General features: G+C 41.5%; 1 protein-coding gene across 1 annotated transcript in view; it reads right to left on the minus strand.

The window, feature by feature from the left end:
* PIK3AP1 (phosphoinositide-3-kinase adaptor protein 1) overlaps positions 1 to 14,015 on the minus strand; it is a 115,190-nt gene that overhangs the window by 20,841 nt on the left and 80,334 nt on the right. Inside the window, exons 9-12 of the mRNA XM_061162274.1 lie at positions 11,938 to 12,033; positions 7,885 to 8,076; positions 5,001 to 5,066; positions 2,402 to 2,607 (exon numbers count right to left, since the gene is read on the minus strand). Of these exons, the coding sequence (XP_061018257.1) occupies positions 2,402 to 2,607; positions 5,001 to 5,066; positions 7,885 to 8,076; positions 11,938 to 12,033 (560 nt within the window). The remainder of the gene's footprint in view (positions 1 to 2,401; positions 2,608 to 5,000; positions 5,067 to 7,884; positions 8,077 to 11,937; positions 12,034 to 14,015) is intronic.

Below are 14,015 nucleotides of genomic sequence, written 5' to 3' on the forward strand. Positions count from 1 at the left end.
ATCCTGCTGTTTAGGCTATCACAGTCATTCAATAAATGTTAAACAGACATGTGAGGAGCAATATTTGTTGTTATTTTAGTTCATAAACAACAATCACCTTGAAGTTAAGTGTCTGAGCATACTAGGGAAATGCCCCAGGGACTAACACTCAGCCCATCTGGCTGGAGCAGAACGTTCCTGTGAGGAGCCACAGAGGCAGAACAGAAAGACTGGTTGGGTTGTGACTGCAGCTGAGAGACTGAGCTTGGTCCAGGAAGCAGCAGGGAGACACTGGAAGTTGGGGGCTGGCCATAGCTTTAAGGTCGGGCAGAGAGGAGGGGGAAGGTGTTGGAGGCAAGGAGACCCACCTGAAGACGATGTGATAGGGCAGATGGAGGTGATACAGGTCAGCATGAGGATGTGGCAGAGGGAGCGCAAAGACAGGGACAGAGGCAAGAGGAAGAATGCATGGAGCAATACCAAGCAAGACACACAGCTGGCTGGATGTGGGGGAGTGTGGAAAAGAGCCCAAGAGAGTCTGAAGTCTGGACATCAGCCTCTGGAAAGTAACAGTGAGTGAACAGACACAGGGAGTCAGGACAGGGAAGAGGCCTCAAGGGACTGTGTGTTGTTGGATGTGCTGCAGGTCTAGGATACCTCGGGGGATACGCCCAGCTGGTGGCTGAAAAGATGTTACCAGAGACACAGATGCAAGAGTCACCTGAAGAGAGAAGGAGCTGAAGGGAAAGTGCCTGCTCACACGAGGGGAGGTGCGGGAGAGAGACAGAGGAAGAGGGGGCACAATGGGGCGGCCCCTGGTATGGTCTTCCCACTGTCCAGTCCTTGGACTCCTTGGCTCTGTAAATGCCAGGAGGCAATCAGAGCACGGAGGACTCTCAGCATTTACCATGTGCCAGGCATGCCAAGGGCTTCACAAGGTTTAGCCCTCTCCCTTCACACTTCAGAGATGGGAAAGCAGAGGTACAGAGAGGCTGTGGTCGTCCAGTCCAAAGAGGCAGAGTAAGGCTGAACTCAGGCTGCCTGGCTCTGGAGCCTGGCTACTCCTGACGACCATGCTGCATGGCACCAACTTGGCAAGGACTCAGAAGATCAGTGTTTGGCCAAGACCAGCCTGTTCCCAGCAGTACTGGGGCCTCACTGGGTCTCCTGGGTGAGGAGGGCCCTGGGTTTCTGCATCCAGACCCCCAGAGGGAGGGAGACAGGCTGGGAGAGAGGGTGACCCTGCTTTAGGAGCACTCAGAGGGCAGACACAGCGTTGAGAAGGGAGCACAGGCTCTGAAATGAGAAAGGGTTTCCTTTGAAGCCTGACTCTGCCTCCCCACCTCTCTGAGCCTCAGTTTTCTGTAAAGTGAAGTGAAAGTGTTAGTAGCTCAGCTGTGTCTGACTCTTCGCGACCCTACGGACAGTAGCCGACCAGGCTCCTTAGTCCACGGAGTTCTCCAGGCAAGAATGGGTAGCCATTCTCTTCTCCAGGGGATCTTCCTTATCTAGGAAGTGAACCCAGGTCTCCTCCATTGCAGGCAGATTCTTTATCGTCTGAGCCACCAGGGAAGCCCAATGACACTTATGTCCATGCCTGCTGTGAGGGGTGGAAGAGACTGGGTCCACTTAGCACTGAGCACAGTGCCACAGACTGTTGTCAGAGCTGGACAAATGCAGCTTTAGGACTCACATTCCCGTGTGTCACTGTGTGGAGTTACATGTCCTCATGTAACAGCAGGAGTCTCCTGACAGCCCAGCTCTCTGATCCCAGTTTCCTCTTGAGTGGTAACCACTGGGGTGGGTGTGGGGTCATCCTTTCCAGATCTTTGCATTGTGTGCATGTGTGCATGTTTGCACACAAACATGCCTATAGTTTGTGTGTGTGCATCTGTGTGTGGGGGAGGCGAGGGGGGCAGGAGGTGGGTGTGTATATATGAGAGTGTGTTTTAACTTGAGTGGTTTTATGTCAGTGACTTGCTTTGTTCACTTAAGCATAATTCTTGGGAGCTATCCAAGTTCTCTGAGTTCTAAAGTGTGATAGTTCTGTGGGAGTGTCGGCACTAGGAGTAGAGAGAAGGCCTCTGAAAAGCAAAAAGCTAGAAAGCAAAAGTATAGGGCCACATGCAGAGGGAAGTGGCAGGTATAGAACTGGGGGTTATAATTGAGTCTCAGTTCCTGATCTGGAGCCTCATGACACCAAGAAAGGCCAACCAGCTCTCGGCCAGGGAGCCATACGGTTACAGACAACAGGTGACAAATCCAAGTATGCACTGACTTATCATGAGTCTCAAACAAATGTTCTCAGACCCAGCCCCGGGTGTGCCGTTACAGCAGTATACAGGACAGCCAGGGACTCAGCCCCTCTGTACTGTCTAGCGGAGAGACAGACATGAAACAAAGTCCATCCGGAGCCAGTTACCTGCTGGAAGCGGAAGGACTCTGACCGCCTCTTCTGGTTGAGCTGCCACTCTTTGAAGTGTAGCACGGCCTCATCCACATTGACGATGCCCAGCTTCACCTGCTCCTGGAGGGTAATGAGTTGCCGCTGGCCTGGTGTTTTCATCCCAGCAAAGGGATCATATATGCTCGACTGAGGCCTGTCCCTCCCCGGTCTGACAGGTGGCTCTGGAAAGGAAAGAGAAACTCAGTTTCCAGGCTCCTCCACTGGAGAGAGCTGACCGGGTGAGTGGGGTTCATGATGCCGGCCGTGGGTTCAAGAGGACATGTCTCAGAAGAACAATCACATGTGGAATCAAGACAAGGGAGATGCTACATGGAATCAGAGAGAGGGAAGCAGCTAATAATTTCAAAGCCTATGACACTAAAGTAGACAAGGTCACAACATTTTAGAAAGGTATAGCAACCAGGGGGCCTTCCCAGGTCCGGCTGGTGGTAAAGAACCCGCCTGCCAATACAGAGACATAAGAGATGTGGGTCCAATCGCTGGGTGGGGAAGATTCTCTGGAGAAGGGCATGGCAACCCACTCCAGTGTTCTTGCCTGGAGAACCCCATGGACAGAGGAGCCTGGTGGGCTACAGTCCATGGGGTCATAAAAAGCTGGACACAACTGAATGAGTTAGCACACATGTAGGCATGCAGCATCCAGTAGATAAGTCAACATGAATTACTGAGAAGTCTTTAAGACCAGCGTTTCTCAACCTTGGCACTATTGACATTTCAGACTAGGTAATTCTTGGTTGGGGTTGGCTGGCTGTCTTGTACACTGTAGGATGTTTAACCTCATACCTGGCCTCTACCCACTTGATGATAATAGCATCTCCTTCCTCAGCTGCCACAACAAAAAAATGTCCCAGGGCTTCCCTGGTGGTCTAGTGGTTAAGAATCTTCCTGCCAATGCAGGGGACACAGGTTCTGTCCCTGCTCTGGGAAGATTCCACATGCCACGTGACAACTAACTCTATGCATCAAAGCTACTGGGCCTGTGCTCTAGAGCCCAAGAGACGTAGCTACTGAGCCTGCATGCACAAGAGTCCATGATCTGCAACAAGAGGAACCACCGCCAACGAGAAGCCCACACACAAGTAGAGAGTGAGCCCCTGCTCACCACAACTGAAGAGAGCCTGGCTGCAGCAAGAAGACCCAGTGCAGCCCAAATAAATAAATAATCTTTTAAAAAAATGTCCCAGATGTTGCCAAATGGCAGGGTGGGGCGGTGCTGGCGAGTGGAGGAGAAATCACCCCGAGTTGAGAACCACTGATTTAGACTAAAATCCTCCCAGAAGAGACTATACAGGAAAGGCTAACCAGGATGCTTCTCCCAGCATTTCTAGCCCTCCCCCATCCTGCCTGCCTCGAAGCAGCATAGGGCACAGTGACTGTGAACCAATAGGCGTGAAATGCCTGAGGAGACTGGAAGGCTAATGGGATCATGACCCAGGGCCAAAGTCACCAGGTAAAAATTAGGTGCTGGGTCCCAAGTAAGTCTCCTTGGGTTGTTCATGTGCCAACCTCCCTCCCACCTTAAAAATATATAATTCTCTGCTTTAGATGTTCTAGGGAAGTATGACGCCAACTCCTCTCTCTCCAGGCTGTGTGGCTCCTCTAGGTTCTGTGGGGAGTGAGCTAGATTTGCGGAAGTGATGGAGCCATTAAAGCACATGAAAACAACGTGACATTTCACTGCTCATTTCCTGTGGGGCTATCTTTGATTCTAAACTTCTCCAGGAGGACCCCATTTGGACATTGTGATTCAAGGAGGTGGTGTGAAGGAAAAAGATGACTTCACCCAGTGGGTACTGAAAAAGCTTCAAAGAAACATAGACATCATCCTTACCCACCATTCTCTTTGTCCACACACACTCACATACCTTTCTCCCAGGTTTGCCCTATAATCTTTAATTATATTGGGAGATGGAGTGTGGGGACAAAATAAAACTGCACAAGTCAGTCAGTTCCAGTCTCCTATGACCAAAGTCTTTAGGGATGCTTTCCATGTTTAGATGGTGTCATGGCTCCTTTTCAAAAGAATTATCAATGGGATACTACTCAATACCTCTGTTTAGCACAAGGAAATGCATCAAGAACAAAACAGCACTTATCTCTTCAAACTTCCTTTAAAAAGCTTTCAAAAAAATGTCACCCAGTGGCAAACAAAATGTCTCAAATAAAAGTTGAATTAAAGTATACTTTAGCTAATACAGATAGCCTAGGTAAATAGCACGGTAGGGCTGGATCACTAAGGAAAGACTGGGTGCTGAGCTGCCCACTTTCATCTTGTTGGTATCAGTTTCAATGTCTAAATAGTATTTTAGTGTGCTGTTACAGACACTTTCTCGGGTACTAAAGTCATTGGTATGATCAATTTGTACAGTGTTCTAAGTCACCTCAATCTCTTCTCCTCTCCCTTCACCTTCAGTTCAGTTCCCCTTTAGGTATTTCTTGAACCTCTGTTTTTCAAGGATAAGGAGTGATTACACCTGGAAATCTCTGAAACATGAACACTGCCACCACCAAGAAGTTCAGGTCCTAAGAAAGAAAGCTGAGGACATCTGCTTACCTTTCTTGATGCTCTCTGAGGTAACATAGAAATTCCCAGGCCTCTCTTGACTTTTTTCTGCAAAAACTATGAGATAAAGAGTATTCTAAGTAAAGGCAAATAGTACCTCTTTCTAAGAAGCTTTATAATATTTTATACATTTAGCAGAAAAATTACCAAAATCTTGTCCAAAATCAATAGTAATGGATCACAACTTGGACCACTGTACGCAGTTCTAAAAATCAAAATTCTAGAAAGTGAAGTGTTAGTTGCTCAGTTGGGTCTGACTCTTTGTGACCCTGTGGACTGTAGCCCGCCAGGCTCCTCAAATACTGGAATGAGTTGCCATTCCCTTCTCTAGGAGATCTTCCCGACCCAGGGATTGAACCTGAGTCTCCTGCATTGCAGGCAGATTCTTTACCACTGAGCCACCAGACAAGCCCCTTTAAAGGAGGCAACCAAAGAATGGAAGCTCTAGGGATTACAACATGAAGACAGATCACACAGACAAGGTCTCAAACCAGAAAGACAAAGCCAGCCAGAGGACACCATCAGCATTTATGAGATCATTAAAGAAAAGGGTAAAGTGAACAAGGACGTGTGCTGGATCCTTGAATATTTGAAGCAAGCCATGGAACACCCCGAAGTTTGAGAATAAAAGGAGGTGCCACTTAACATGTCAATAAGTGCCATAGGACAGAACTCAGAGCAGTGGGACATGTAAAATGTGTGCAAGGCTCCAAAGTGACTTAGATGATGTCACTCATGCATGAGGAATCCATAAAGGCTCGTAGGGAACACTAGGAAGTGACAGACGTTCACTCAGTGGTAAGATTAACAAGGGATTAAGGCTCCTTGGGCTCTGCACATGACTCCCTGCATTTAAAGCCTGGCTCTACCATTTATGAGCCACATGATCTAAGGCAAGAGGCATGAACTCTTCTTGCCTCAGTTTTCTGATCTGTAGAATGAGGATGATATTGTACCCTTGGCTATGGGTTGTTGTGGGGATTATATGAGTTAATATATGGAAAGTGCTTAGAACAGTGCCTGGCATGTGTAAGCACTTCATGTTAGTTTTTATTATCATTGTGTGCGTGCTCAGTCACTTCAGTCGTGTCTGACTCTTTGCAGCCCCATGGACTGTAGCCCACCAGGCTCCTCTGGAATTCTCTAGGCAAGAATACTGGAGTGGGTTGGCATTTCCTTCTCCAGGAAATCTTTCCAACCCAGGGATCAAGCCTGCATCTCCTGTGTCTCCTGCATTGCTGGCAGATTCTTTACCCTCTGAGCTACCTGGGAAGCCCTTTATTATCATTATTCATATCTAAACCTTGAGATTGATGCCAATAGGACAGAAATCCCAATAAGAGATAGGATGTCTATATAATGCTTTATTTGAAAAGACCCTGATGCTAGGAAAGACTGAGTGCAGGAAGAGAAGGGGACAACAGAGGATGAGATGGTTGGAAGGCATCACTGACTCAATGGACATGGGTTTGGGTAGACTCTGGCAGCTGGTGATGGATAGGGAGGCCTGGTGTGCTGCGGTTCATGGAGTCGCAAAGAGTTGGACACGACTGAGCAACTGAACTGAACTCCCATGTATTATCTCATCTGACCTGCATAATAAGGTTCTGACAGAGTATATTATTAGGCATAAATTTATACATATATTATTATGATATGTATTTCATAGGTGAGGAAACTAAAACTAAAGAGGGTGAAATGATTTACCCAATGTCTCATTTTGTAGAATTGAAATATGCAAGGAGCTGAGACTTGAACCCAGAGGTTCTGGCCTCCTAACCATTGCCCTTTTGTCATCTCCTGCCTCTCTCCTTTCCTTTGCTCTCCACAATGTCCTAGCAAGTCCTCCAGCTCTTTAGGAATTGCCTGTGCCCCTTCTAACTGAACTCCCACAATGAGCTGTACCATCATGGCAAACCATGAGGACTGAGGGCACTAGACAACACGTAAACTCCTTCTACTGCATTCCTACCCAACTTTGGATTGCTGGATTTAACAAATCAAAATAAAGACTGAAAAAAAGAGTGCCATTTTTCTGGAATTCATAATTAATGAGGTATGGTTGTATTTTATTTGACAACCACAGCCCTCTGGTTGAGGGCTATCTTTCCAGTTTATAATCTTTTGCCATACCTTCCACAACCTGTTATACTATTAAACATGAAATGGAGGTCAAGTGCACAGATCTGGCAATTCTTATACTCTTAGAGTACTTGTAATCATATTAATAAAATCAAGTTCTGAAAGATAGTGAAACTTACAATGCTATGAGCATCTAATGTCCCACAGGTCATTGTGAAGAACTCAAAACTCAATTATCATCAACTTTTATCAATGTAGGTAGGTAGGTAGATAGCCTAGCATTGTGATTGAAAACCAAGGTTGTAGAGAGAGACTCCCTGAATTCAAATCCTAGCTCTGCTACATGGTTATCAAGCAACCTCTGTAAGCCTCCATTTTTCTCATCTGTAAAATGGAAATGATAATGCCCTGTACCTAGTAGATTATTATGACATATTCCAAATAAAGCACTCAGTATATTTCAATAAATGTTAAATATTAAAAATTAATAATAATAGTTTCAGGAGATAACAATTACCAGGGATCTTGCTATTTGGAATAGAGAGACATCTTATTTATCTCTATCTTCCCATTATGCGCCAATTCCTGCAAGAAGGCCAGAACTGAATCTGACCACTGCCCCTAGTCTAGTTCCAGAATCTGCCCCAAACTCTGACCCTGTCTCCGGGGACTGGTTGGAGACCATTCAGGAGGGAATACTCTCTGAGCAATAATTCAGGAGGTAGAGGATCCAGGGAATTCCTGCTGAGAGGCCCTGAAGACCCCATGGGGCATCATTCCCTGCCACACTTGCCTTTAGAAATGTATGATTCATTGTCAGATAGCTGGTGAGTGGCAGATGCGCTGGCCTCTGGTCTGGGCACTGGGACAGGGGGCCTGTTGGTCAAGTCCACTGAAAAGGCCTCATCATCATCCACTGTGTGATATACATCTTCTTCCTGACCAAGATGGTCTTTCTCCAAACTGGACATTCCCATGCTGTTGCCTAGAAACAGAGAGAAAGGTGACTAAAACAATTGTCAAACCCTGGGATGCCCAACTTCTGCAACCAGCTGCCCTGGATCCCAGCCCTGCCCATCAGTAAGCTGATAGCCTCTGCATTAGGTAGGTCCTGGCAGCCAACCAGGCCAGGGACCAGCCCCACCTACCACCACCTCCACAGTAGTTGGCCCTGCCACAGCAGAAAGGCCCATGTAGCCCAAGTAGAAGGCACAACTAGAGTATATAGCTCTGGTGACCAGAAGGGTGTATGCTACTGGGCCCCATAGATATCTGCTATATAAGGCCACTTCTCTCAGATTGGGAAACATTTCCAAGCTACCAAACACAAAAATTAAAAGAGAGAATTATTCAAAATGAGGGGCAGGTAAATAATGCCAAACAAAGGAACAAGAAAACCCCCAGAAGAAGATTAGAAAAAGTAGATTTTAAAACAAAGACTGTAACAATAGACAAAGACAGACAGTATATAATGATAAAGAGAACAATCCAATAAGAAGATATAACAACTAAAAGTATATATGCATCTAACATAGGAGCACTAAATACATACAGAAAATATTACCAGCATATGGAAAAACTGACAGTAATACAATAATATAGTACAATAATAGGAGGCTTTAACATACTACTTACATCAACAGATACATCATCTAGTCAAAAATTCAGTAAGGAAACACTGGCTGTAAATGACATATTAGACCAGATAGACTTGATAGATATATAAAGGTCCATATAGTTAAATCTATGGTTTTTCCAGCAGTCATGTATTGATGTGAGAGTTGGAATATAAAGAAAGCTGAGTGCCAAAGAAATGATGCTTTTGAACTGTGGTGTTGGAGAAGATTCTTGAGAGTCCCTTGGACTACAAGGAGATCAAACCAGTCAATCCTAAAGGAAATCAGTCCTGAATATTTATTGGAAGGACTGATGCTGAAGCTGAAGCTCCAATACTTGGGCCACCTGATGCAAAGAACTGACTTATTAGAAAAGAACCTGATGCTGGAAGAGATCGAAAGCAGGAGAAAGGGACGGCAAAGAATGAGATGGTTAGATGGCATCACCGACTCAACGGACATGAGTTTGAGCAAGCTCCAGAAGTTGGTGATGGACAGGGAAGCCTAGCATGCTGCAGTCCATGGGCTCACAAAGAATCAGACATGACTGAGCAACTGAACTGACTGACTGACTGACTGGTAGAACACTGAATCCAAAAGGAGCAGAATACACACTTTTTTCAAGCACACATAGACTATTCCCCAGGGTAGATCACATGATAGGCCACAGAACTAGCCTCAATAAATTTAAAAAGATTTAAATTGTATCAAGTATCTTCCAAACTACAACAAGATGAAACCAGAAATCAACTACAAGAAAAACTGCAAAAAAAAAAAAAAAAAATAGAGGCTAAACAATATTCTATTAAACAACCAATGGGTCACTGAAGAAATCAAAGAGGAAATAAAAAATACCTGGAGACAAATGAAAATGGAAACACAATAATCCAAAATCTAGAAGACATATCAAAAGCAGTTCTAACAGGGAGCTTCAGGCCTACCTCAGGAAGCAAGAAAAGTCTCAAATAAACAACTTAACCTTCTACCTAAAGGAATTAGAAAAAGAACAACAAAGCCTAAAGTTAGTAGAGGGAAAGAAACAATAAAGATCAGAGCAAAAATAAATAAAATAGAGACTGATAAGTATTTAGCCAGACTCATCAAGAAACAAAGAAAGAAGTCCCAAATAAATAAAATCAGAAATGAAACCAGAGAAGTTACAACTGACATCACAGAAATACAAAGGATCACAAGATATTTCTACAAACAATTATATGGACAATAAAATGGACAATCTAGAAGAAATGGATAAATTCCTAGAAACATACAATCTTCCCAGACTTAATCAGGAAGAAACTGAAAACATGAACAGACCAATTATCAAGAATGAAACTGAAGCAGTAACTTTACAAATTTGCAACAAACAAAAGCCCAGGACCAGACAGATTATAAGTAAATTCTAGAAAACATTTAAAGAAGAGTTCACATCAAAAATTTGCAGAGGAAGGAATGCTTCTGAATTCATCTATGAGGCCAGCATCACACTGACACCTAAAGCAGACAAAGACACCACGAAAAAGAAAATTATGGCCAATATCCTTGATGAACATAGATGCAAAATTGTCCTCAACAAAATATAAGCAAATGGAATTCAACAATGCACTAAAAGGATCATGCATCATGACGAAGTGGGATTTAATCCAAGGGATGCAAAAATGATTCAATATCTGAAAATCAGTGAATGTGATATGTCATATTAACAAATTAAAGAATAAAATTGTGTAATCATTTCAATGGATGCATAGAAAGCTTTTGACAAAATCCGACATCCATTTATAATTTTAAAAAACTCTCAACAGAATGCATACAGAGGGAACATAATTCAACATAATAAAGGCCATATCATATGGCTAACATCATACAAATGGTGAAAAGCTGAAAGCATTTCTGCTAAGATCAGGAACAAGACAATTTCATACAACATAGTATTGGAAGTCCCAGTCATAGTAATCACATAAGAAAAAGAAATAAAAGGAATCCAAATCAGAAAAGAAAAAGAAAAACTGTCACTGATTACAGATAACATGAGACTGTATATAGGAAATCCTAAAGATGCCATAAAAAAGCTATTAGAACTAGCAAATGAATTCAGTAAGGTTGCAGAATCCAAAATTAATATACAGAAATCTGTTGTGTTCACTAATAATGAACTGTAAGAAAGGGAAATTAAAATAATCCCATTAACAGCTGCATCAAAAAGAATAAATACCTAGGAATAAAATAAAATACATAGGAATAAATCTAATCAAGGAGGTAAAAGATCTATATTCTGAACATTATGACATTTATGAAACTAATTGAAGACAACACAAACAAATGGAAAGATATACCACATTCATGGATTAGAAGAATTAATATTGCTAAAATGACCATATTCCCCAAGGCAATCTAATAGACTCAATGCAATCTCTATCAAAATAGCAATGGCATTTTTCACAGAATCAGAACAAATAATTCTCGAATGTGTACAGAAACATAAAAGACCCCAAATAACCAAAGTAATCTTGAAAAAGAAGAAGAAAGCTGAAAGTATCATACTCCCTGATTTCAAACTACATTACAAAGCTACAGTAATCAAAACAGTATAGTACTGGCATAAAAACAGACCACTGTAGACCAATGGAAAAGACTCAAAAGTCAAAAATAAACTCATGTTTATGTGATCAATTATTTTTGACAAAGGAGCCAAGAATACAAAGGGAGGCAAAGACATCTCTTCATAAATAGTGGGGAAACTGGGCAATATATATATATATGTAAAATCACTATACAATACAGCCTTGATTTAATGCAATCTTTAACGTATGTATGTCCCCCATGCGCTCCTCCTTCACCAGAAAGTAAAGTCTCTTGAGGGTATTGATCATATCTTATTTTCCTTTGTGACCCTAGCCCAGCATCTAAAATAGTTCTTTGCTTATAGTAGGTACTCATGAAATTTTAGTCAAATAAAAATGAACCTGTGTATTTCAAAAGAGGGCTTGCTAAAGGCAACTTGTTTACCCAAAGTAGTGGCTCCACGGGTGGGAACTTCTGGCTTACTTGTAACAGGCTGATGGGGGAGCCCTTGGGTCTTCTATCACACCATGCGCCATGTACATTTGTTGAGTGGAACAACCCTCATAGGTAGCCAGGCAATGTCTACATTTGTTCCTCATAGGTAGCCAGGCAATGTCTACATTTGTTTCGCTTTCCTTCTTTTTGCTTTCCTGCTCACTGATGCAACGTACCTTCTAAAAACTTGCGAATCATAGAGTCCTTAGTCGTCCGAGAGAAACCATCCCTGGGGATTGGATTAGATGTACTGGCCTGAAGCATCTCAACATCTAGAAGAAAAAGGAGAATTGATATGTCCTTCTTCCACACATGCAAAGACATTTTATAAATGGATACATTGTTCAGCCAAAAAAGTTTGTTCAAGTTTTTTGTGTAACATCTTATGGAAAACTTGAACAAACTTTTTGGCCAATCCAATACAAGTTTTGACAAATTAAGAGATTCAAAAATTGATTAAACCATCCATCTATCCATCTATCCATCTAATCAACCATGCATCCATGGATCCATGCACGCATGCATCCATTCAATTTACCTACTCAGCAAGGCTACCTAGTAAGTATTGGGTATAAACGAAAACAATATTTACAATCTTCAGGCCCTTTCCTGGACCACAGGACTTAAAAGGTATAGATATGCTCATTTGCATTTCAAAGAATAGGCTTAATTTTTAAATATATAACTGTAGTCTTTTGCATGACAGAAAAGTTGGAAGCAAAAACAACAAAGAATAGATAAATTGTAATTTATTTAAACTACAAACCATTTTGTTACAGTTAAAAGCATGTATTGGAGCTACTCTAGTACCATCTCATAAACATAACAACCAGAACTCTTTTTAGGTCATCCATGTAATTGGTCATTTATAAGGAGGGAGTTCACAGACCTTTGATTTTTCACTATTAAGCATAAACCCATGGAGACCAAAACTATGTGAAAACTATTCAATTACTGTAGCAGATTATACTTAAACCTGAGTAACCAGCTGTAGCTGTTACTTTATGACTCTGAAGTATGCATTTTGGGAGCAAAATTGCAGCCTTGAGTTTGAAAGTAGAGCTTTGATATTATCAAGAGTTTGCATTCAGTAAGTCATACCATACAATTACTGGAGATTTGTTTCCTTAGGCAAAATATGTAATTTGAATACTATGCTTTGAGAAAAAAAATCATTTGAATTTAATCACTATACATAGATATACTGTTTCCTACTACTTTAATCTTTGGGGACCAGTTAAATACAATCTGGTGAATCTGTATGAAAAATTTATATTTATATCACATTTCCCAAGAATGTTCACTGAAAAGAGGTCATGTTCATAAAATCATGTTAAGGATAATAAACTTCATATGACATAATTCTAGTTTTGAAACAAAATATTTGTATGTACATAGAAGAAAGCCTGGAAAAAAATACATCAAAATGCATAAAGTGACTATTTCAGAATTAGTATAGGTAGATCATGGACAATTCAGATTGTGAACATTTTATTTTCTATTTTACACTTTTCTTTGTCTTCCAGATTATCCACAGTGGCTTGTGTTGCATTCATATATGAAGAAAACCCTATCAACACTTTAAAGTCTAGGTAATTATGATCAAGTCTGTACAATTAGATTCCCAAAGCAAAAATAATTTTAGGTCATTAAAAAATAAATTATGGCTCCCCTGTCAATTACCAGGTTATTGATTTAATTATAAAAATACTGATTTTTAAACTTTCCAGTGAGCAGATATGACATTATTACATAGCATAGCTTTTACTCGACCTTATTTCAAATGTTGACAATCTTTTGATAATCAAAATATAAACTTTGTGACCATTAAACATGACACAATATTGAGTGAAAAAGTTGCAGACTGGTGTTTGTAGTATATAAAGTATTTTATATAAAGCACTTTGCAGTATATATAGTAGTTTATATAAATTTTAATACCTGTAAAATGATACTACATGTGGTTTACAAATTCATAAATATCTAATAAACATATGAAAAGTTGCTGACATGCTGGAAAGGATAAATGCTGAATTCATGGTAGTGGTTACCTCTGGGAGGGAGGGAAGACAATTAGGTGCCAGAAGGGGCTCATAGGGGGATATAATATGTAGTTAAAAAAAAAAAAAAGATTTGAGGCAAAAGAAATATATACTCTTGATGAATCTTTTTTCCAATTCCTTTCCTTTTTTCTACTTTTTCAGTTTAATATTTCTTGAAATAAATGTAGTAAAGACATTACATTGAATATAAT

This window comes from Dama dama, chromosome 15 (assembly GCF_033118175.1).
Source record: "Dama dama isolate Ldn47 chromosome 15, ASM3311817v1, whole genome shotgun sequence".
NCBI lineage: Eukaryota > Metazoa > Chordata > Mammalia > Artiodactyla > Cervidae > Dama > Dama dama.